The 25,530-nt window shown below is 36.7% G+C and overlaps 3 protein-coding genes across 4 annotated transcripts; 1 reads left to right on the top strand and 2 right to left on the bottom strand.

The window, feature by feature from the left end:
* Positions 1-1,536: 1,536 nt before the first annotated feature.
* On the bottom strand, positions 1,537-9,967 carry LOC111795652 (DNA-binding protein SMUBP-2-like). The gene is made up of 7 exons (XM_023678195.1): positions 9,265-9,967; positions 8,638-8,946; positions 8,212-8,495; positions 7,050-8,081; positions 6,590-6,758; positions 3,902-4,059; positions 1,537-2,010 (listed from the first exon to the last, which is right to left on the bottom strand). Exons 1-7 carry the CDS (start codon positions 9,965-9,967, stop codon positions 1,768-1,770), a joined length of 2,898 nt encoding a protein of 965 aa, XP_023533963.1. The 3' UTR covers positions 1,537-1,767.
* An 836-nt stretch (positions 9,968-10,803) lies between these two features.
* On the top strand, positions 10,804-14,614 carry LOC111796222 (probable NADH dehydrogenase [ubiquinone] 1 alpha subcomplex subunit 12). Its single transcript, XM_023678979.1, has 5 exons — positions 10,804-10,993; positions 11,466-11,492; positions 12,546-12,640; positions 13,648-13,757; positions 14,237-14,614. The coding sequence occupies exons 1-5, from the start codon at positions 10,905-10,907 to the stop codon at positions 14,390-14,392; spliced, it is 477 nt and encodes a 158-aa protein (XP_023534747.1). The 5' UTR covers positions 10,804-10,904; the 3' UTR covers positions 14,393-14,614.
* Positions 14,615-15,132: 518 nt separating this feature from the next.
* Positions 15,133-22,275, bottom strand: LOC111795429 (ABC transporter B family member 28). Of its 2 annotated transcripts, none has more exons than XM_023677858.1 (16): positions 21,800-22,275; positions 21,206-21,393; positions 21,029-21,052; positions 20,712-20,813; positions 20,262-20,352; positions 19,624-19,724; positions 19,467-19,517; positions 19,242-19,370; positions 18,547-18,609; positions 18,201-18,465; positions 17,516-17,664; positions 17,356-17,445; positions 16,007-16,141; positions 15,865-15,921; positions 15,730-15,786; positions 15,133-15,610 (listed from the first exon to the last, which is right to left on the bottom strand). In XM_023677858.1, exons 1-16 carry the CDS (start codon positions 22,182-22,184, stop codon positions 15,374-15,376), a joined length of 2,124 nt encoding a protein of 707 aa, XP_023533626.1. In that variant the 5' UTR covers positions 22,185-22,275; the 3' UTR covers positions 15,133-15,373. The 2 variants fall into 2 exon arrangements, with proteins under 2 accessions (XP_023533626.1, XP_023533627.1); XM_023677859.1 differs by having other exon boundaries at positions 21,206-21,389; positions 21,800-21,908.
* Between the last annotated feature and the right edge of the window lie 3,255 nt (positions 22,276-25,530).

The raw sequence follows: 25,530 nt of genomic DNA on the forward strand, positions 1-25,530 counted from the left end.
TTTTTTTTNTAAAGTTTTTGGAACAACAATTCTAAACTAGATTGTGATTAGCATATATAGTTTTGAATACCTTACAAATATTCAAAGAAAGTTTCAGATACAAATTATACAGAACTCTAAAAATTTAAATAACCATCCACTTCAGTGGATTCCATGGCCACTTGCTAGACTTTTTTTTTTTTTTTTTTTTTANGTTGCGTGGGAAATCTTGATTCTTATTTTTAGAAAACTAAAAAAAAAAAAAAAGAAATTAAATCAAGGGAATACACATACCCCTAACACTATTTGATTTCCTTTAGCCAAATGCCCTTCCATCTCTCCCTCTCTGTCTCCGTAGGTTTTGTTCCTTCCTCTCTCTATCTTTCACTACCGAGCTTTGCAGCATGTTGTCGTAGCGCGCATAGTGTCACAATCGCACTCTTGTGGTAGCGGGTGTGACAATTGCTTTAATCCAATGAACAAATCAGTCGTGTGGAATTTAGACTTTGCGGATAATATTGGCATATGTTCGAGCATTCGGTCACGTTTGAGGAAAATGTTTTAAAAAAACATGAGTAAGAAAATACGTTGACAACAATTTTAAAGAAAGTTATAAAGCTAAAATGAGTAAGCAAGAATAACTTTGATAGCAAATAACCTGGGTAGGAAGAATTGACAAGAGTCACATCCCCTATGGTAAAGAATTGACAAGAGTCACATCCCCTATAGTAAAGAATTGACAAGAGTCACATCCCCTATAGTAAATTTTAAGGCATTTTAGACTTGACGGGTGTAGATATGATTTTGGTGACCGGACATACACCCTATTGACACAATAATAGCAAACGTCTATCTATAACCTAAAAGCAAGTAAAATGAGTTTGGAACGGGCATGTGGTCATGTACAACACGCCCAATGCGCCCTAGACAAGCATGACCATGGCATCTGACGTAGAGCCACAGGCAACGCACTTTGGACAAACATGACCGTGAAACAGAACAGCAACCTCCATCGTTACATGCTGTAACGATCTCTGCCGTCACTTGTCATCGTTGTCGACACAGGTTGCAACATCCAACATTCATCACCAGATTTATAATAACAAATTGCACAACTCAAGTAATGGAACATGATCATTCCATGAAATGGAATTAGTTCAACATCATTTACCTATGCACGACCAAAGTTGAGTGAAAAGCACACTTCATCTTGTTTTTAGCAAGTTTCTGCTAAGTTGAATTAAGAGTCAGTTTTAGTTTTCACAACTCAAGTAATGGAATACTCAAAATCAAGTTACAAAATGACACATGCCGTGTCAAGAAATGACAACTGACCACAAATGATAACTGTAACTACAAAAAAAACGACGAGAAGTGACCACAAATCTTTTAGAAAGTACAAACTAAACTAAGAAAGAATTTCATTTTCACCTATTATATAAGTTCATGGCTTAATTCGTCAAATTAAATTTACTCACCTAGCTCCAAATACATGGGGTTAAATGTTATCATACAAAATTCGTTTAAAAAAATCCAACTCTACAAAATTCCTTCAAACAAACGACCACTTGGATCAATGCATTGACTCATTTCTGAATATCATGATGAGATTAAACAATGTTCATGTAAAAATGTATCATCACTATACTTTCAAAATTTATATACAAGTTATCAATAGTTTTGGGTGATTTTCTTTCCTAAGGCAAAAGGAATGCTGTACAATAATCAAGTATGGAACACAATTTTTCTTTCCTTCGCTTGAAAGCAAAGTTCAATGGTCACGCAATGCTAATTAATGGATGGCAACATTGGATTCATTCCAAGACCAGATCCTCCAAAATTACCTGGTTCTGCATGCTTGACTCTTCCAAAATAACGAATATGACGTAATAGCCTTGCCAAGAACGTATTTTGACAAATCGTCGAGCTATCACATACCAGTGCTATGTGTTTTCTTGCCCTAGTTATGGCCACGTTCATCCGTCGACTGTCTCCTAAAAATCCAACAGCTCCAAGATTGTTTGACCTTACCTGTTAGAATATGCAAAGAACATTATAAAAACTTTCCATTGTAAAAGCATTATTGACACCTTGAATGCTCCATATATGACCCTTCATAAAAATTAAAATCAAGACAGATTTTTGCCATAAACATGATTTTGTGAAAAGAATGATAGGGCAGAACCATCCTGCAAGCGTGGAGAAGCCTCCATACAGTTACAATATACGATCAAACAAATATCCTTTAGCTTAGCAGTTGGAGCTAACAATTTTTTAAACTCCAATCAAACAATTTTTTTCTTTAATTCAGCTTCTGGTTGAGGTTTTTTAATTTCCAGCAGTCACGAGTAGCTCATCATTTAGATCAAGCAATGGCATAGAATTTTGATAGCTCTGTACACAAAGGTAATGGAACATTGTCTACTCTTTAGATGAGATCTAAGAAAGTGCTAGGTAAAGGGAAATAGGAGATAGAAACGGAAAGTAGTTACAGCAAATATAATGCTGGACCCATGTGACTAACTAGAATGAGAGTGTGTAAACAGCTTTGAAAGGAAGAGTGAGGAGCAGTTTTGGGTAATTGACAAAACCACTACTTCGAATCTTACTGTAGTGGTATCAAAATTTTGAATTCCTTAAATAAGATGGAGAGCAGAACCCAGGCAATGGGAGAAAAGCTTTTAAAAAATAAAAAATACAAGAGAAAATCTCTAGTGCCATTAGTGTGACCCAGACCAAACTATAAGGGATGAATGCACTAGAGCCTGATGATGAGAAGCACATGGCAGTTGTGATGAAATAAATGACGACGTCACACAATTCAAAATTGGTAAGAGAAGCTACACCGAGACAAGAAGACAAAGGAAAAGCTCCTATTGAACAAACGTCTGCTGAAGCGAAGGAGATGGTTATAGCTGATGAGAGAATTGGTCGATAACTGATCAGCTGATTGGACGTGAATGTTTAATGGAGAAGAGCCAGGTGTTTATCTGTTTAGAGCAGAGAGGTAATTCTGGGCAAAAAGAGGCATGATTGAAGCAATAACAATTGCTTCAAGGAGAAGTGTTCTGCTTTCATGAGGAAGGCGAAAGACCATCCTGAAGCTAGGTGAACCTACATCACCAACTTTTGAGTCAGTTTAGACTGCATGGGAGGGAACATTATGTGAAATATTCCACGCCCATTGGACAACTGTGATGGTACGAGGATGTCGACAACATATAGATTGAACGCTTTTTTGGAGAGTTTGTCAATGGGTCGAAGATAAAAATCTAGGCAGAAATAAGGATGCTACAATGAAACACCAGAAAATTGATTAGCTCACGCACATGAATATCCTTTATCCTCGCAAAGTTAATTCACCAATATAATACCAGCAGCAAAGCCTGTCCCTAAAATGGAAACTATTGTATCTGCCTTAATTCATTTGCATGATCTCACTTTAGACTTGGTCTAAGCCTATTATGTAGTGAATTGAGAACATTCACACCAGTAGTGGCTAATACAGAGAAGAGGCTAGAATTATTTGCAACCAACAAATGGAACTAGTACAACGGTTTGATATTGGGCAAGAAGATAAAGGGAAGGTAACAATATCCTATAGGTTCTCCAGAAAATGTTTTAAAGTCAGGATTGTTGGAAAACATGTAATAAGCCCACTCAGGTACATATGGTTCTTTTTTTAAAAAGGAAATTCTCAATACTGAGAATGGTTCTGCCTTGAAGAAGATACATGTAGCAGTCTCAAATAATGTGGATAAAATGAGTCAGCCAGAGCTAGCATTCCAATTATACCAGTGTCAATTAATAAGTGGAAGAGAGAAAAGATCAAAAAAATGCCCATGTAGGTGTATCAGGGTGTAGACGTGTAATTCACACCCAGTCAGGAAAAAAAACGTGTTGCAAATCATATGTATCTTACCATTGATATGATTACTGCATCTGCCTCTCGGCCTTGGAAGCTATCAATAGTCGCTACCTCAATGCCAGTAGCTTCAGGAATTTCATCAAGCCTGTTCCTCAATAGCTGTACCTGAGCAACATAAGGAGACTGGACTGCAATTGCTCTTGGACTGACACCTGTAACAGATAATTTCAATAACATATCTTCCATGATTGTATCAATTAAATCACAGAAAAGTACATCCAAGGGACCAAGCTTAAGTTATCCTTATATATACACCAAACTTCATACAAGGATTGCAGGTATTCAAATATCGGAGGATTGCTACATATACACCAAACTTTAGTAATTCATCCTTGAGGGAAATTGAGGATCTTGGGGTTCTCTATTTCACAGTTTTTAATGTAAATGATATTTTATAAGATTAGAAACAAACTCATTCAGTTCTTATTAATAAAAAGGGTTTATACAAACAACACGAGGGGAGAGACATCAACCCAAGAAAAGCCAAGGTAACCAATAAAAAAAAAATCGAAATAGTTAAAGTTAAAATGATTTTTTTTTTTTTTAAAAAAAAAAAAGGAGATGACAATAAATATACCTCATTGTAAGATTACTAAGATTAACCTCAAGAAATCTTATGACAAAGCTAGTACCAGAAGTATGAGAGTATTAACTGGACTCATTGAAGTCCCTTCCGTAATGTGTCTCTTTTTAAGGAAATTTGACTACTTGATCCAACGGCAGGGAGTTTGCTACTTAAACTAAAGTGATTGGCTTCTCAGCCCAACTTGTAGTTCAATGGCATCTTCATACTAGACCTCACAAGTATTCATTGCTCCACCTCCAGTTGCTTTTGAATAAGATAAACTGCGTGGTATCCTTCTCCAAGCATATGCCGGATTTCTAATGGAAGCTTGGCAGCTATGAGGATTAAATATCTAAAGAGTCTAATAGTTTTCCTGCCCTTTGATCAAAACACCAGTCACTTAACTAAAATCAACTTCAGAAGTTCATGATCCACCGTTGCTGACTGCAGGACTACTTCAGTGAAGAGAGCAAATTTTGGGAAGTTTTACGAATGCAAATCTGTGATACATCATTCAACCCCAAAATCCCTAGGGTTTCTTAGCTGGAAACCATTATTGATTATCAATGAGATCAAAAGGATTGGGCAGGTATTCAATCTAAATATTTGATAAATTGTAGAATGGCCATCTCTCCTTATGATATTGGATTGTTCCTCCTTAATAAAGGCTGGAAAGAAGAATCTGATAGTCTCCTTGTTAATTTCACGTTCTATTAACTCCTCAACAAGTCGCAGATACATATTGCCCTTACATTTCTACCCTAGCTCAAGATTCCAATTAATTTAATTTTTTTCATTGGTCTCTAAGCCATGGCACAAAATCAATCCATGGATATGGGTGAAAGAGAAATCTGACGGTATTCTTGTATCTGAACTAATGCCCTTCTTGCTTCAATTATAATGAAATCTAAGATTATATATTTCTCAGTTGAACTCTCACTAGCAGGATAGAGTAACCTATTTTCACCATCTTCCATTTTTGGATAAGAATCTAGACAAATTTAACTGTAAAGGCTATTTAACCAGCTCTTTAATTATTATTATTTTTAATAAGAAGCCGAACTTTCATTGAGAAACATGAAAAAATATACACAGGCATACCCATAAATAATTATAAATGAATAACACCTAGCGCTTTTTAAATTATTCTTACCCACCTAATCTTCCAACATAAATTCAAAGCAAAAGCTAAGATTGTTTTTGCTAACCAAGCTATGGCTATTACTTGGGTTATATGGGTGAAAGGAACAGAAGTTTTGGCCATCCTATAATTTATTTGTGGCTATGTTAGGCATTTCCCCAGCTCCAGTTATTACAAAATAGAACGCCATTTTGTAAGCCAACCATGGCAAGCTTTGGAGTTAGATCTCATCTCTTTATTTTGTACCCCTTTGTTTTGGACATGTCATTTCTTATCATAATTACTCTTTCGTTGGAGAAAGAATATAGGATGTTCTCACAAAATATATTTCAAGATTTTATTAGTTTTCCAATGCTTCATTCCTTTGTTTTCTATGTTGTCAATCATACAGTTTTGAGTGACAAATCATACGGGTCCTAAACTCTGACATTTTTAAAACTTGACCTGATTTTGTTTATATGAAACAAATTTTGTATTAGAGTTGAATCTAAAATTAGTTTCCATTCTTCAGATGCTACTTCATGCACATCCTTTAGATGTACATCGTTTATATTTTCAGTGTCAAAAAATGAATCATTTCTCAAACAACAATCTTCCCCATCAACATCATAGAGAAAATCAACCATCATGGGTTCACCTAGTGGCTATAAGGGCCTTGAGAAAATAAGAAGGAATTAGTTCGATCCATGGTGGTCATCTACCTAGGATCTAATATCCTACATGTCTCCATGTCAACAAACTATAGTAGGGTCAAGCTGTTGTCTGGTGAAGGTAGTCAAGATGCGTACAAATTGGAGAATATCAAAAATAGCCAATCTTCACTACAAAAAAAAAAAAAAAAAAAAAAAAAAAAAANAGAGATTCAATCTTTTCAGTATCCCCACTAACATTCACCTTTGTCATTTGCTTCCCTAATCTACTTATAATAGACACTATCACATAACATTATCGATATTGACATATAAAGAACACTTACCAGAATAAATCAATGAGCAGACATGTTGCACGACAATATCTGCCTCGCCTTCATTGTATAATGAGCCTGTACCAGCTCGATCTAAGTGCTCTTCACAACCAACTGACAAACTGCCATATGGCATTCTAGTGTCAAGCAACAGCAAGGGACACTGGGTTATCCATGTTGGCTGCATCAATAAAGAAGCTTACCATTAGAAGCTTCTCACAGACCTATCCATTACTTTGAAGGCTTTGGACTCATTTTTAGAACTAAATTTATCAACGTTGAGTCAAAATAGACTCTGCAATGTAACCTCAATTTCATACAGGTTACTGTAAGGGAACTAGTATCAAAATGGTAAGTCAAAAGATCTTCATGTTCTTAGAAATATAACTTAATAAATAATAACCTCCCCAACATGCATGTCTAGATTGGAATGCCAAAGTACACTACCGACAGTAATTTTGGAGAATGGTACCTTGACAAACGGAGAGTTTACAAGAAGATGAGAAGAGACTGTTGGTGAGGACTTCAACATTCCACCATACATTTCCTTTGAAGCCCAACTAGCTATTGCGTCATTCATCCGGTATTGTATTGTTAACATTTTGGTTAAAGCCCCCTGATGCAAGGTTGAAGCCCGCTCCAGCAATGATACTCCAAGACCACCTTCCAGGGCTTTTCTAGACAAAATCACAGGAGCAAGTTGGCATTGATCGCCTGCAAGAATACAACGGTGTCCCTGTAATATTGGAATCCAGCAAGCTGGCTCAATTGCCTGACCTGCCTCATCTATAACAACTAGATCAAATTTCTCCAGCGTCCGAATTAAAGGATCAGCCGCTCCAGTGTTGGTAGCAAGAACAACTTGGGCATTTGAAAGTACTTCCTTCACAGTTTCCTTCTCTTTCTTTTTTAATGTCTTCCCAAGCTGCTTCAGAAGCTGGCGTATGCCAGCAGCCAATGAATCGTCCTTTAAACAGTGTCTCAAGTCTTTCCTTAGGTCTGCCTTCTTCCTTTCAATATCTGTTCTAAAACTTGCAAGTTTAGTGTTGACAATTTCAGCCAAGGACTTGGATGCAACACTTGAAGATATCCGTGCCGGATTTCCTACCCTAACGATGTTTATCCCAATGTTTGAGAGTTTTTCAACCATGTTGTCAACAGCTGCATTAGTAGGTGCTGTTACAAGCACCCTTTCACCTTGTTGAACAGCAAGTGCAATAAGCTCCTTTAGCAGACCTGTCTTTCCAGTGCCAGGTGGCCCTTGGATTATCAATATCGGCCGCTTTTTATTCAAAGCAAACGAAATTGCTCCTTTTTGTGAATCATCAAAATCTCCATTGAGGACTATGTCATTCAGGTTGGTATGAGCTAGATCTATTAAGTTATTATCTTCCATCCACTTGACGTCTTCTTCATCGCCAAATAATGTAGCCACTACAGCAGAAGAAGGATTTTTCTTTCGCAAACCATTTTTCTGAAGCAACATTAAGGCTTCACAATTGCGCTGTAAATGAATCGATACTTGGTTCAGACATAGCAGTTTTCCTTGAATATAATCTCATGGAGAAAAATTGAAGATAACAATGCAGGACAAGTATATTTATTGAATCAAGCTACAAACATTCACCTAGTACCTCATAAGTGAGAGTGTCAGCTAACCCTGGAATACGATCAATACGCACGGACTTTCCAAAGAGCTTTGAAAAGGTAGGGTCACCATGACGAGATTCTAGAGCAACAGTGATGCTGCACCCATCATCCCCCAGATTGTTCACAAACCCTTGCATGCAAGAAGTTGCACCAGCACCCCTGCTATCGCAAACCCTCACACAAACCATATCTCCCGGCGAAAGGGTTGTAGGTGGTAATCTATGGTTTCCTTCAACTCTGAATAATACTAAATGCATCCCCCCTAATCCTGAATACCAATAAAAGTTGATCATACGATTAAGGACTTCTCTCGAACTTTAGAGAATAAATATTGAAGTTGAGCTGAGTTCAGAATCTGAAGAAAAATAATTGATTGAATCGCTCTTATAAAATGAAATCATTAGATGGACCTGTAAACGTGCTAACTGCATTCAAATTGCATATCGTGTCACAGAGTTCTTGCTGTGCTTGGCCATGACTGACTAAGAACTCAATGGGTTTAGAATTATCCGAACCCTCATCTGGTGTAGGGACCGCATTCAACTCCTCTTGTGTAAACTCCAATTCGGAATCTCTCTCAATGCGAAGTAACTCAGACATGCGGTTTACAAACTCATCAATCCTGCTCTGTAAAGCCTTGGCCTTCTCCAGGTCCATCCCTAAAGCACCTTGGACAGCCTTCGGCTGGCTTATCTTACGTGCTATAGCTTTATGCTGAGCTGCAAATGCACCATGTCAGTTCCCAGTCAAGCAATTTGTTCCTAATCGAACAAAATATATATATATCTTTTTATGCATCCATTAGAAACACAGGATTTGAAATTCGTAACTTATATTTCAAAATGATTTGATAACGAAAAGTAAAATCTTGTTAGATGGTTACTTAGTGTTCCAATAGAATTCAATTTAATTCTTTACTTCAAGGAAACACTTAGAGATAAAAAAGAAGTCTATAAAACAGATTAAAAAGCATCATTTTCTTGCAAGAAATGATATGTAACTTGGTACAGATATTACTTGGGAGTAAGAGAAGAAACCTGAATTAGCAAGCTCCTTGAGGAGCTTCCATGATTGAGTTTCGCGCCAATCTAGAATCAGCGACTTGCTTTGGAGATCTTGGAGGGCATCCCTGAGCTCCCTCTGGAAATGGTCAAAGAGAGTGGGATAGTGAGTAGAAGCTTTCAAACAGACGGCTTCAAGTCCAAGGGGCATAGGCACCGCATTCAGATACGGTTGGGCTTGAATCACAAAAGTAAGCCCCGGTCCCATCTGCTGCCGGAGCTCGGAGAAATCTCCGTTGACGTCCGCAGAAGCGAAATCAGAGGCCATTGCTTGCATGGCCTGCCCAATCCACTGAACTACACTCTTCCCCAGCTCCCTCCGCCCTAGAGGATCCCCGTTCTGATAGATACCATGCAAGTTAACCGCCCGATCACTCTTCTTCTTCCCTTCCTGTTCACCCAGAGGCGACCGCTTCGGTCGCGCCTTCGTCTCCGAACCGACTGAACCACTGGTACTGATGCTGATTCTAGCACCAGCAGATCGATTAGCAGTAGACGGAGAAGAAACCTCGAGAATATTGGGTTTCTTCACATTCTTCTTACTTTTGACAACACGAACCCTCTTCTGCGCTCCACTGGGATGATTAGCGTCATTAACAGTCTGAACAAACTGCTGGAAAGAAACAGTTACGGCCGTGTGATTCTGGCGAAACAACGGAATCGACGTTGGCGCATTCATCGCACCAACACTCAAAATCGAAGAGAAAAACACTCAAAGAGAAGAAATCAATCGAAGTTGAAACAAGAAAACGTGAGGAAACCGTTGCATTACGTAGAAGCGGCGGAAAAATCTTCAAGACAAGGCAATGGCGGACGGGAAATGGGTTCTGCAAATTTAAGCCGCGCAGTGAATTTGAGGTGAGGAAGAGAAGAACACATCGACGATTCTTTCGACGAGAGATTTTCTTCGGGAGCTCGAAAGCGCCAGCGAGGTCGCTTTCGTGGCACTTATTTTTTGCCTAGTTGGAATTAATTAAAAAAATCCTTCGAAATCCCTACGCCATTAAATTATTATTTTTTTTATTCAAATCCAACATAAATAAATACTTTCTTTAATAATTATTAGCTTTTATTAATTAAATTATACTAAAATTAACCATAATTTGTATGGCCCTTTTAAATAAATTAAAATAAAGAATAATTAATTATATGAAAATATTGATAAAACTTGTGAATAGTGTAAACTATTTACAAAAATAAAATTAGAATATTAAATATTAAAATTTTAAAAATTATAATTATAATTTAATCCACGTAGATATATCTCTCTGTCAACGTGGGTATTGGCCAGTTCGTAATCAACGTGTTCAATTGCTGTACGGTCTTTCCCAACCAGAGGGAGGTGGCCACGTCATTCATTTTTATGCATTACGTGTAACGATTGAAAACGTGATTAACTTGTTGAGGGTAAATGTTAAAAATGGATTTACTATTATTATATTGGCAGTAACTTTTGGTATTTACGGTTTTACCCAAAAATTCCCATATCGCAAACCACGTCATCATCCACGTACATCTTCGTTCGATCTGGGAGCGGAATCAAGGCACCTGCTTGCTGAAGCTGAATAGAAAACGAAAATCGAGAGTCGAAAGCGCCGGAACTCCGAGGTAGGGAAATGGCGTCGGTGGTGCGGGGGATTGTGAAGTCGATCAAAGATAAAGGGATCGGCAGTTTCTGGAGAGAGCTCAAGGAAGAAGGCTACTTGTATTATTTTCCTGCCCTATTTTTCTTTTTGATCCGTGGTTTTTTTTTTTTTTAATTAAATCTCTTGAGGAATCTTAGGGTTTGTTACTTTAGGATAATTGTCAAGTTTGAATACGAATTCGTGCCATTTGTTTCTGTTATGCTTAATCAATGTGATGTGTTGGTGTTTCTCTTATTGTTCTGGAAAGGGTTGTTTTAGTGTTCAATCAGTATGGGTATTTCTTTCCTTACATTGGATGTTTCAGACGCCAATAGCTGCGTGAGAAATGCAAATTTTGTTGATTATATACTCTCTCTACGCTCTTAGAGGTAGCTACTTGTGATTGCTTTCGTAGAATTTGTATAGCCATGGAATGTGCTAGATGTTTTTCCACCTCTCTATGGACTTGGTTTTCACTGTTCAATATCGTCTCTGTTTCTAAAGCAATATTGAAAATTGGATTGCGCTAACCATTTTTGTTTAATGTTGCAGGAAATGCTTACCCGATGGAAACCTATTGTAAGTTAAATTTCCATAATATTGAGCTTTCCTTTGAAATGATTTATGATTAACATCCTCTCTTCCCTCCACACACGCACGTACCTGTTTAGAAAAGTCGTTGTCGCCTTCTTTCACATACTGTCTGTGCTAGTTCGTGGATGACCTAGATTGTGCCGACCATGATCACTCACTATAAGCTTGTGTCAAAGAATATCATCCTCCTTAAGAAATCTCCAAATTCATTTTGCCAGATGAGTCATTTTTTAGGTTACTAATTCGAAGACCACCCTTTTCCAACCAGTAAAGCGATCTCTTTCCCATTTAGTTGGTGACTTCCTCCACTGGGATCAGCCCCCTCTTCAGAAAACTATGATTAATTTGGCACTACCTTTTAAGACCATAGTGGGGGGAGAAAAGAAAAAGAATAAAAATGAAAGTTCTTATACAATGCTTCAGTGGGTCATTCGGGAAGTATTGTGATAACTGAAATCACAATGGTCTTCCAAAATAATATATTATGCTAATATACTCAAGAAAGAGAATATGATGTACAGACTTGCTAAACGGTCACTGGTCAGTTCATTCCACTTATAATGTAGGTCTGAAAATGCTTACATGTTTTTCAATCTAAATTGCTGTATATTAAACCAATTCTCTCATTTGTATTTTGTGTTTCTCTTCTTGTGCGTGCCTTTTCTCTCTTGTCTAAGCTTTTTCTATTCCTTAAAATTTCCACAATATTAATATCTAATGTTTTTTAAATGAATGTAAATACACAAATGTTATATTTAAGTCTTGAGCTACTAAAAACTGTATTATCAATTAACTAAACCATGTACTGCAGTTTGTTCCTTGATTCAAATGATTTGTGCAATTATTTTATGATTTTCATGATACTTCTTGGAATTATCCATCCACAATATAACTTTGCACTTTAATTGACGCCAGCCTTTATTTTTGGGGGTCTCATTCATACACTGAATAATTTCCTTTCCTTGCAAACTATGCATTTTATTTGGTTTAGAGAGGCAATCTTAATCATCACTTATTCTGTTTATTTTGCTTATTCAGGCAAACCAAAATTCACAACATTGGTGCGACACTTGTGGGTGTTGATAAGTTTGGCAATAAATATTACCAGAAGCTCGATGAAGAGACTCAATATGGTATTTTTTTTCTGTCTAATTTGTTTTCATTGGAGTTTCACGATGTTACTACCTATACCTATTTTCTCTGGGTCAAGGTTAAGATACATAAACCATTGCTTAAGAAACTTACCATGTTAGGTTTATCTTTTGTCTGGTAGATTAAGTTGCAGGAATGTTTAAACGATAAATATTTTATATGCAGAGAAGGAATGTTTAATTGTTTAAAATTTTTACTCTTTTCTTTTAAAAACTTTGCCATCATATGTAACATTGTTAATTCAAACAGATTGATTATATATCTTGTTACAAACTCATGCAGTAGGTCTACATTCCCTTGCATTACATATAACTAGTTTTTGCTGTTCAAAACTCCCCAAATCCTGTGCTACGTAAAAGGGGATTGTCGCTTCACGTTTTGGAGGAGATTTTGGTGAACTCTTGCTTTCGTGATAGAAGAGTCTTGTGGCAAGCTTGTTCTTTTGCTATTCTGTGAGGGTGTGGCTCGAGACGAGTAGGTTTTAGAGATGGAGAGGGCTTTGGAAGAGGTGTGGAGGGCTGTGAGCCTTAATGCGTCATTATGGTCGTCTGTAAATCAGTCCTTTTGTAATTATCAACTTGGGGAAGCATTTTGGATTGGAGTCCGTTCTAGTTGTTAGTTGAACTCCTTTTGCAGTTCTTTTGTTTGTATGCCCTTGAAAATTCTTTCTCCTCTCAATAAATGCTTAGTTACTTTGGGAAAAAAAAAACCCAATTCCTGCTAATAATATCTAGCTGATAAGAATCCAAGAAAATCTTACTGGAACCCTCAAAAGTAAAAGCAAGAAAGGAAGTTTGAAATATGTAGGATGAGGATGACGCATTTTATATATTGTCCATCAAATTCACACAGGCTTGTTTCATGTTTACGAAAGAATTTGTGAACATTATTAGAACTCTTAATACAATTTTTATCACTGGAAGTGTTCTTTAGCCTTCTCTTTTTTATTTTGGGGAAATCTGAGCTAGCGAATTTGCCATTTCTGTAGGAAGACACAGGTGGGTTGAATATGCAGAGAAGGGTCGATATAATGCTTCTCAGGTGCCACCCGAATGGCATGGCTGGCTCCACTACATTACTGATCAGACAGGAGACGAGGTAATTCCCCTATCCATAATAATAACAATGATAAGGCTATATGTATAAAACAAACCTTAGCCTTTTAGTAATTTCAATCGTCTTCTTTTAAAAAATTTCAATTCTGCTCGCAATGTATTAAAAAAACCTCAATTAGGTCCTATAATAATTTGTTGATTATAAGTTGATATATCATTTTAAAAATACACATGGACGTACTACTTGGATGTCACTTCGACACATAAAATTCAAATCTTCCAATCAACAAAATTTCTTTCTTTCATGTGGCATGCCCATGTGTCCAAGTAAAACAGTAATTTAATGATACATGAGTTTACCTTTAACAAATTTATATATAGCAAAACCTAATCTTTCAAGAAGAAATTAAGAGTTATATAAATTATTATAGACCATATGGTTTCTTTAGCCTAATAATAAAATAGGAGGAGTTTTTTTTTTCACCTTGCGATGTTGTGGTTGATATGAAAAATATTTTGCAGCTTCTGATGCTGAAACCCAGCAGGTATGGAATAGAACATAAGGAAAATTTCTCTGGCGAAGGTGAAGAACTTATCTACCATTCCAAAGGACATGCTCTTAATCCTGGACAGAGAGATTGGACTCGATACCAGTCATGGCAACCAACCAAGTCCTAAGTAATTTGTCTATCAATCCCTTTCTTCAATCTGGAAATCCTTGGGATATTTGGTTGTCTTGTTTCTTCTGAATAAGCGACTTGTTATCTTATGCAAGCTGTGAAACATTCATCTTGTTTTGCTGCACAACACATGCGATGAATTTTTCAGCATGTTTCTGATTTTTGAAATTTTTAACAAATTCATTGTTGTGCCATCTCCTTCGAAACTCTGTTCTTTTGTGCAATGTCTTAGCAACCACTGTGATAGAACAAGTAATTTGGTCTCTCAAAATTTTGATATCTGCATTTGGCTATAATGAAGATCATAGTCAAATTGTGATTTTCATGTATCTTCAAAGATTGCCTAGTTGATAGCCGGACCAATGCCCATTCATCAATTGGATATCCATCTTTGTTGTATTGGTTAGCAATGATTCTTTACTGCGTTGGAGTGGAAGATTCATCAGGCTCCATCAAAAGATGGTGAGTGGGATGAGAATTTTTAGAAGAGCCTAAAAGAATGATTCTCTTTTTTTTTTCCTTTTTTTTTTTTTTTTTTTTTTTTTTTTTTTTTTTTTTTNTTTTTTTTTTTTTGAAATGGTGAACAATACTTTTAGTTTACTAAAAGATAGTCCTGAAATCTTCATGTTTGTTTGTATACTCAAAAAGTGATCTTGAAAATCTAAAATAGTTTATAATATATGAGTACAATTCTAAACCAAAATTCATTGAAGTATTCTGTAAGTGAACATCCTTGAATTTTCAACGACATTAAAGATCCCTTTGAAAAGATGGAAAAAATAATACATTGCCTCTGTTCAAACTTGCCAGTTACATTATAGCAGCAATTATGCCATATACACAAAAAATTATATCGATTGTGTATGAGGATAGTTCTTTTTCTGTGGTTACATTGAATTTTATTGTCGGAATTCTATCTGAATACCGTAAATCTACAGCCTCTCTGACGTAGTGTGTGCAGTTAAATGGCAAAGCAAATTCACTCAAATGCCAGCCTTTGTGTGCCAACTAATGAAGCATACTGACCTTTCTGAGCCAATAGTTCCAAATGAGTACCCAGCTCTACAATTTTTCCATCAGAACAAAATGCAATTTGATGAGCATTTTGAACTGTACTCAACCGATGTGCAATCACCAATGTCGTCCTTCCCTTCATTAAGAGGTTTAGAGCATCCTGGACGAGTCGCTCGCTAACCGCATCCAGTGCACTGGTTGCCTACATGAAGAAGACGAGTATCAAAATCCCCAAGTCAAGTAGCTATACACGAGGTATCTAGTAACAGGGCAGGAAGAAGATGCAGCTAACATAGGGGATGTGATCACAATGAAATTTACCTCATCAAGTATAAGGATTGGAGCATTCTTAAGCAAAGCTCTTGCAATGGCTATTCTCTACAAATGATAATTTAAAGGTCAGTTTCTATCTCTTCTTAGACCAACACACTTCTCGAGATGGCGTTGTTACAATACCTGTCGCTGGCCACCACTTAGAAGGCCTCCACGTTCACCGACTGGCGTGTCATAGCCCTTTCAAGAATAAGACAATCTATGTTAATAACAACAAAGGATCCAGCAAAACAAAACATGAATGTACTAGAAGATGGCAAAAAACCTGAGGAAGTGCAATAATGAAGTCATGAGCATTTGCAGCTCTGGCTGCCTTTATCACCTCATCCTTTGTTACATTATCATCTGGAAGTCCATATGCAATATTTTCTCCAACAGACACCGAAAACAGAACAGGTTCCTGAACATCATCTAATTAATTCTTTTGGCAGGAAAAGGTTATATATTTTAGCCCATACTAAGTTAAGTATGTCAATGTTGATATTACACATTTAAGTGCATTAAACTAAAGCTTGAATGGTAATCATCAGAGCATTCTCAAAATAAAATTAGAGATTTGCCATGAATCAACCAATAACAGCAAACTCCTTTAAAACACCTAAAATCAGTCTATTCCTCTCTAGCCATGTCTTGCAAAAGATTGGCGAATATGTATTGGTCTTCAAGACCTTACGTTTGACATTGAAAGGGTAAAACACAAAGCATTTTGATTAAAAAAGACCCTTCATATTCCTGGGGAGTGGTATCCATAAACTAAAACTTCTTTCAAAATAACTACAGAAAAAGGCACTGAATAAATGAACGGCCTGTGCTTTCCACTTCAACACGAACCATCAGCCCCTAGATGAGAAAATGTGGATTCCCGTTATGAGTATGTCTCCGCACAAACATCTATGATCTACCTAAAATAAGGGCCATCCAAAAACTTTTACTTTCTCAAGAGAGGACTTAGTTTGAGATCTGAGGGAAATTTCCTCTCCTTGGCGGTTAAATCATGGAATGGACCATGAGGCAAGGATCCTAGATGGTCTTGAACAAGCAAAACCAAGTATATGCACCTACACATCTAAGCAGCCAATCCTCAATCTCTCTATCTATGAACTCTCTTTTATCATAAAGGCAAGGGTGGCACTAAGCCAATCTAGTTACAAAAAGAGAACTCAAAAGCTAAACCATACCCTCACACAATGCTCAATTGGATCCATTTATGACCATAATTCAACATTCTCATATTGCCAACCAATGCAATTTTCTACATCTCAGTCACTATAAGCAAAACAGAAAACCAAACAACATAACACGTGGTAAACATAGGATGTTAATATGTTGAATGGAAAAAATTTGCTGATTGCCACAAGTACATAAAATACAATATGATCAGTAAATAAAGCAAGATTTTGTAGGGTAACGGAAATCTGATGGGATTAAAATAATAGTCTCAAAACATGGGTAAGGAAGCCTCTACATTTCAAGCAAGAAAGCCGAACTGGAAAGCCAAAACATTTGGGGACGAAATCTATAATAAATTTAAAGCATCATCAGTCTCATGGCTATTCATTCAAGGTAAGTAATATGGTAATGTTAAATCTGAGTTTGAGTGGGTAAAGATATTACTTGATTCACTATTGAAACAGCCCGAGCCCATTCCCTCTTATCAAATGCACGAATATCTTCACCAGAAACTTTTATTTGCCCTTGCTTTGGCTGTAAAATATGCACATTATTAACCAATCTATAACATACAGAAGTTTGTTGATATAACAAGAAAGTTTACCTCATAAAAACGTGCCAACAGCTGTACTATTGTACTCTTTCCTGCTCCACTAGGGCCCACTAGTGCCGTCACGGTTCCACATTTAAGTGTTAAATTCAAATCACTAAGAATGTCAACGTCAGGTCTCAAAGGATACGAAAAGCCCACATCTGCATGACAAGAAATGGGCACACATTGACACATTAATCATTTCCCAAAATAACTGACATAGAGAAAGCAAGTTTCCCATTTCAATGTGACCACAACCAAGAACAGTTCATCATATATTTCCCTAAATTGAAGAAGACATAGAATGGGACTTAGAAAACAAATAGTTTTATTTATTCCAGTATCTATGACCGTATGGACCAGCTGATCTCAAGTACCCTCAGGGACACCCTCCCAACTTTACAGTACTAAATTACCAAAGAAATTTATCTTTCTAAAATGAAGAGTTAACATAACAATAACATTGAAGAAAATTCACCTACTGAGACGAGCTATAGTATCAACATGACTTTAAAAAGTCTAATTACTGATTCAAAATGTCACAGCAGAGATATATAATGCACTTCATGAATATTAGAAAAAACAAAAATGTAAATAGACAATCACTGTTTCTACCATTATTTTTATTGCGAGTACAAAAGCATGAGAAAGATTTTGAGACTTTTAACAGAGAATATTGGGAACCGCAAGAATTTACCTTCAAGACAAATATCACCAGACCAAGCAAGATTGATAACATTGCTAGAAGATTTTAGGTCGGACATGTACTGTGTTTTCACCTGACTATTTTCATCAGTATCGCCAGAGAATAACAACTTATATTTAAATTCTTTTTGTTGCATCTCTTTTTCTAATCCATATGCAAGGGCTTCATCAACCTCTTCATGTAAAACAGTATTAATTCTTTCAACAGCAGCAAAAGTTCGACGGAGATCTCCAAATGTATTTACCAATCCTTGAACCTGAAAGTCATTATATGCATCAGTACTGAAGAATAAGATATTGAGAAGGGGTAACCAAAGAGAAACAGTTAAAGGACTCACAGCAAATGTTAACGTGAAAGTATATCCAATAAAAGAAGCCATGGTTCCTACAGAAAGTTCACCCTGGAAGGACATGATAAGAACAATTAGAGATTAGATAAAAACAAGGTCTTGACTATGGTCTGGATATGATGAACAAAAAACATCAATTAGATGAACAAAAATATACATATTTTGGAGAAGGAAACAAAAAATTTATTGATAGAAAGTTACAAATGAATAAAGTTCAAAAATCAAAATTAAGAAAATGACCAACTATCCAAAGTAAAATACAGAGAACACACCCCATTAAAAAAAAAACTCAATTACCTATCTTATACTAAGAAAATAATTTTAAAACCCATATAAATTTAAGCGAATTGCATAAACCATTACTGAACTATTACAATTGCACCGATAAGCTTTAATTGTAAAAGCTAAACTCTCACCCTTGTAAAACTTGGGACCTTCCATTACTCTCCATTAAAAATTTCGTTAAGTGATAGAGAAAAAGTCTATTTCTCTAAAACAAATCTTTTTATCTCTCTATCACAATTCTCTCTATAAAGGAATGAATGGTTTTCTTCAATCACATTCTTATCTTTAAAAAAAAAAAATTCCTCTCTCTATCACACTTCTCTCCAAGAAAAATCCAATATTTCACTCTATCCATACATTAAAACACATAAAAAAAAGTATGCAAATTTGGAAATTACCGCTTTCACTTTGTCTCCTCCAAGCCAATATAATGACATAAGCGAAATATAAACAGCAACTCTAGTTAAGGATTCATTCAGAGACTTAAAAGTCCCAAGTGATATGCCACTACCCTCATATGCAATAACCTGCCAAAATCCAAAAATGAATAAACAAATTCAGTAGACTAACATGGCTCTAAAACTTATCTGAAGGAACCTTTACAGTTCCCAATAATATTTTACCTGGCGACCAAAATTGAACATTTGACGCTTTTCACCACCAAAGGATCTCACCTGTAATAACATCTTCGTATCTCAGCAAGACCAGTAGAAAAAATTCTAATAGGTCAGGGAAATCAAATTTAGTGATAATACAAGTGGCAGAGTATCTTAAACTCACAGTGCGAATAGCAGAGAATGTCTCTGTTGCACAATCAGCCATGGAGGCTTGAGCTAATCCATGAGCTTTAAATACAGGGATAGTAGAACGCTTGTATACAGCTACAGATAAATGAAAATCAGCATTGCAATAGAGAAACACAAGGCATTCAAATTAGCGTAGCCTATAGCTTTCTATTATAATTATATCTTGCTCGTCCTTTCTATTATAATTATATCTTGCTCGTCCTTTACATTTTCTGGAGAAAATGACTTGTATTTATGACATGTTCTAATTGGATGCAAGAAATAGAGAAAGACCGTGATAGCAGACAAAAAGAAAAACACAATTTCTCGGACAATTTATAACGTCTTAACATTCCCTGAAAGCATCACATAGAAGCAGCCAAGCAGGTACACACAGGCACATAAACAACCATATCCATAAACAAACAAAGGGCAATGAATGGCCATTGTTAAGAGTATTGGACATGAATACACAATCAAACTAGAACGCTAGGCTTCAAAGGCTACTATATTCATCAAGTATAAAAATGTGTTCAAAGAAAGAAGAAATGAAGGAAAGAAGTTTTAGTCTATATGCTGTAAAGAAAAATAGCAGGGAGCCTCAGAAAGAAGCTAATTAACTGATGAACTTACCCACTGAAAAAGATACACTCAACATCAGAAGACCAAGAATAGGTGCAAGCTGGGGGGACAATGCAAATAATATACATATTGTTCCAATCACCTGTACAAAATAACACACAGGAGAACAACATTCTACTATCAATAATGCAGATCGAAAAAAAATATATATATATATATCAAAATATGCAACTTTGGTAAAGTTTCACCTAATTGGAAATTTATTCGACCACATTCTATATTCAGCAACTAGAACCTTAGTCATATTTTTCAACAACGTGGTTATTTCAGGTAAGGGAGAATGTAAATAAAAGATTGGACACGAAATCCAACCATACCAAGAGCCAGATAGAAAAAAAAAATCGGATTGCAACAATATTTCAATCAGCAACAGCGAAGCAAATCTATATGCCAAATGCAGACAACACAAAGCTCACTTGTACTTGGTGAAGAGTTGCTTGCCTCAGAGAACGCTCTGAATCCACGGTCCCTTGAAACATTCTCACTCACCACATCTTTAAGAGAGCCCAAATCAGAAGTTAACAATCCGGTAATTTCACCAACCTTAAAGGAAAAATCCAAGTCAATCCAATTGAAATATCAAACTTGACTGAGAAACTAACATTTCCAATAGAGAAAACGAAATGAGAATATATAAAATAGAATGAAGAAGAAAAGGAGGGCAAGGAGAAATCAGGAGTAACAGCAACCAATTTGGAATAAGAAGAAAAAAATGTCTGTAGTAGATTATGAATAAGTGGTTCATTATACATACACACCTTGTATCTGTCAAAAAATTCCACCTGAGAAGTAAAAGGGAGAACAAATCAGGATGCCAACATTTTACATGAAAATCAAACTTAAAGAGAGTTCATCTCATTCGGTCATTCATAATGACAAATTAAATTTACAACACTACTCCAACACTGAAATCCACGATAAAAATAAGATATTACCTTCTGAATCAGCAACCTTCCAAAAATCTGGGCTCTTAATCTTGACATAACCTTCTCCCACATGAAATTCATGTTTGTGACGAACAAGACCGTCAATATTGGCTCCAATGCATATAAAATTCCAACTGTACTCAGCAGCCTCCACAAAGACCCAGGTTTTGCACCTATAAGTACCTCAAAAAATCTACCTACACAAGCAAGCCATGAAACAAACATTCAGGATTAAAATAAAACCATCTTGTTGAATCATTTGTGCCTTAGAGAACGTTTTGTGAATTTTATCCTTCTTTTCTTGTTTAGGAGTTCAATTTGAACCGGATAATTGGTGGGGGAGTAAAATTCAATTGGGTTCTGCAATTTGAAGTATTGTTCTTCTAGTTTAAATTAGATGAATGTTGAGTTTTTTGTAAGCGCTTGATTTTGTGGCTGTAATGAATTCATTTTCAAGGGCATTTATTTGGCATAATTCGATTAAGCCTTGTACGATTCAACACTTATTAATACAACAATCAATTAACTCCAGAGTTAAAATTGATTCAAAACCAAACAGTCACATAATCAAAGAAGAAAAGCAGCATAAAATCCAATTCCTACCTGAGAAAAACGGCATGGAAAGAGTGCAAGTGGTGCAGCAAACAAGAGTAAGCGAAGAAACCAGAAGCCGTAGCTTGTGCTTAATCAAAAGCTTCCACAAGAGCCCCCAATACAAGACCCCAGGAGCCCGAACCTGGGAATCGGAGGCGTCATCGAGTTTCGGGTCGGACTCGCTGACATTCGGGTCCGAAGCAGGCCCGACATAGGCGAAAGAAGTAGAACTGCCTCTGCTACTCTTGGAAGCAGGCTTAAACCCGCAGCGAACCGCCGCAACTGTTGGAAATGGCGCGACAGAGGTGGCACGGCGGAGCGGCGAGAGAGAGGAATTGGGGAAGCGAGAGGGCCTGAGAGTGAAGGGGAGAGAGAGAAGGGCGGTGGAAGACATGGAAGAAGACGACGGTTGCTGATAGAAAGGGGCCTGTGGAGAAGCATGGCGCTGCCCAATGCCCCATGTTTATCATTTCAGATCCCTTGCCTTATCCAATGAATGTAAATATAAATTAGAGTAAGCCATTTCCTTGCCTCTAAATAAAATGTTATTAATAAAACATTTATTAATTTTTTTTTTTTAAATATTTAATTAAGATTCGTAACTCAATTTTAATATATATTTTAAAAAATTATAATATAATGGTATAAAATTAATAATAAATTCATGAATCGGTAAAGTTCTCGTTTATTTGAACCTATCCAAACTACACGGTGCTGCACGGTGCTCTTGTTTATGATTTTAGATTCTTTATTTTATCAAATATAATATATTTTAACCAACAAGTCATTTCCTTACCTCTTTTGATTCTTTTCCCTTTACACATCTACTATTTGTCGGACTCGTGAGTTGGATTAGGTCGAGTTAAGACATTTTTTAAAGTCGACTCAATTACTCGGATTCTACATTTTTTTCAACTTAAACAATCCATATTAAAAAAAATGACCGACCATAGATTTTTAAGGTTCGGTTCGTTCGAGTTGCTCGAGTAATTTATTCAACATTTTGTTTGAATAAAAGTAAAATATTTATTTTTAAATATTTGATTAAGATTTGTAACTCAATTTCGACGAGCATTAATAATATGAACATAAAATTAATAACAACAATATCTATCAACGTCAACATTTTATCAGCTTCGGAGGTTGACGAACGAATCTCCCATCAAGCTAGCTCGAAAGAACGCTCCAAGATATGGACATGGACAAGAGTAGTAACAAAGAAGGATTCTCCAAATGGGAATGTAACAGTCCAAGTCCACGGTTAGTAAATATTATTTGTTTTGGCTCGTTATGTATCGTCGTGAGTCTCACGGTTTTAAAACCCGTCTGTTAGGGAGAGGTTTTTACACTTTTATAAGAAATGTTCATTCCCATTACACGTTTTAAAAACTTTGAGGGAAAATCCAAAAGGGTTTATTTTGTATCCCTTTCCCGAGACAGAATGAGTGCATTTAAAGGTGTGTGGGCTTAGGGTTTTGAAATGGCTTATACTAAAAGGATGGTTCAGCAAAGCAAACCAGTCTAACTTTGCCTTAGAACTATAAACTGCCATACAACTTCAATTTTCTCGTTTATAACGGAAATCGAATTAGTTTAAATGGCATATGGTTTATGTTAGTTGAGCTATGTTCATGCTGACCCTCACTATCGTGATTTAAAATAGAATTACAAGCAACAGTTGTGTCCTTGGGGTCCTTCAATAGTTGCAGCTCCATTTGGATGCCCTCGAATCCTCCAATCCCTCAACGCCAGGCTCTCTAGTGACCAGCTTCACGCTCTTTTCTAATATGGATTTTAACGAACAATCCTCCTTTTTCGAAAGTGAAAGGGAGGACGTGAAATTCTTTTCCCTTTCTTATGTAGGGACCAGAAGATTTGAAAAAGGATCTTAGAGTGTCGAGCGTTGGGCCAGGAGCATGATTCTTGCCTCCCTCCTTGGAGCTCGTCCATCCTTGGGTGACCCCTTGCTCTCACGTTCAAGTATTTAGGCGAGTGAATGAGATCCCTTTATTTGGTCTTGATTCTAGACTGGACGGGAAATAACCCTATGACAGATCACTCACACTTGGACTGAGACATGACCCAAATTCCCATTTTGATCGAATTTTCTGCAATGAGCGGAAGTCGATGGAGCAACGTCACGTGGACGTTAACAAATGTTTTTATTTTTATTTTTTATTGTAATTATTTATTTTTTCAAATTAATTTATAAATTCAAGGCTAATTTCCTCATAAAATAAAAGATGGATCTGATAAAGATGCAAAGTTGAGTTATGATTGGAAGGACAGTCAAAGAATTGCTTGGTTTTCTTTTTCTTTTTCTTTTTCTTTTTCTTTTAATATTTACGTAATTATTTTTCTTTTAACTTTTTTTTTTAAAATATTATTAAATATATTTTGCTGCAGCTTTTCCCTTTTTCATCTGTTTCTTCACAGCAATCATTTTTCACTCTTTTTTCAAACCCACTTTTTCAGATCTTGACTTTTTATTATCACTCACCCATTTCAATAATTTTAATTAAACAATTTTGTCGGGGAAAATACTTTCAAATTTTATATTATTACGTCATATATCTCTTTTTATTACATCACATATACCACACTTTTAATTTGAAATTTGAATCGTGATTCTCTTGTGATATGACTCCGTTACCATGCCCGAGATTTGGATCAGAATTTGACACCTGATAGCCCTGACATTCTCCTGCAACATGGTCATGTTATTTACTCGCTTTGTTCTCACTCATATGTATTATAGAAAAATTCTTAGGAGATCACTCAACATAAAATTACTCGAAGCAAAACACCCTTAACCGTGAAGTTCATATGCTAGAACCATCACACCCTTATAAGGGTGTTTTGTTCTCCTCCCCAACCAATGTGGGACATCACAATCCACCCCCTGCCCAGCGTCCTGCTGGCACTTTTTCCTTCCTCCAATCGATGTGGGACCGCCCCTAAATCCACCCCCCTTTGGGGCCCAGCGTCCTTACTGGCACATCGCCTCGTGTCTACCCCCCTTCGAAAAATAGCAAGAAGGTTGGCACAACGTCCGGTGTCTGACTCTGATACCATTTGTAATAGCCCAAATCCACCGCTAGCAAATATTATCTTCTTTCGGCTTCCCCTCAAGGCTTTAAAACGCATCTGCTAGGGGAAAGTTTCCACCAATATGGGACATCACAATCCACCCCCGCCCAGTGTCCTGCTAGCACTTTTTCCTTCCTCCAATCGATTTGGGACCACCCCTAAATCCACCCCCCTTCGGGGCCCAGCGTCCTTACTGGCACACCGCCTCGTGTCTACCCCCCTTCGGGGAACAGCGAGAAGACTGGCACATTGTCCGGTGTCTAGCTCTGATACCATTTGTAACGGCCCAAATCCACCGCTGGCAGATATTGTCTTCTCTAGGCTTTCCCTTTCGGGCTTCCCCTCAAGGCTTTAAAACGCGTCTGCTAGGACAAGGTTTCCACACCTCTATAAAGGGTGTTTTGTTCTCCTCCCCAACCAACGTGGGACATCACATTCAGAATCACTCTCATTCTGATATGGTCTTAGTTCATTCACGTTCCTCTTCTTTATTCAAGTGTCACACCTATTTTCGTGATTATTCGCATTCGTATATGGTCTTGGTTCATTTATGTAGCCTTCATTTACTAGACTCGAGCGAGCATTACATATTTTAGGGTTGTGAAGTTTAAATATTTATTTAATGACCAATTTTATGCATTGGGTCAAGC

The sequence above is a fragment of the Cucurbita pepo genome, chromosome LG05, assembly GCF_002806865.2.
Source record: "Cucurbita pepo subsp. pepo cultivar mu-cu-16 chromosome LG05, ASM280686v2, whole genome shotgun sequence".
Classification (NCBI taxonomy): Eukaryota; Viridiplantae; Streptophyta; class Magnoliopsida; order Cucurbitales; family Cucurbitaceae; genus Cucurbita; species Cucurbita pepo.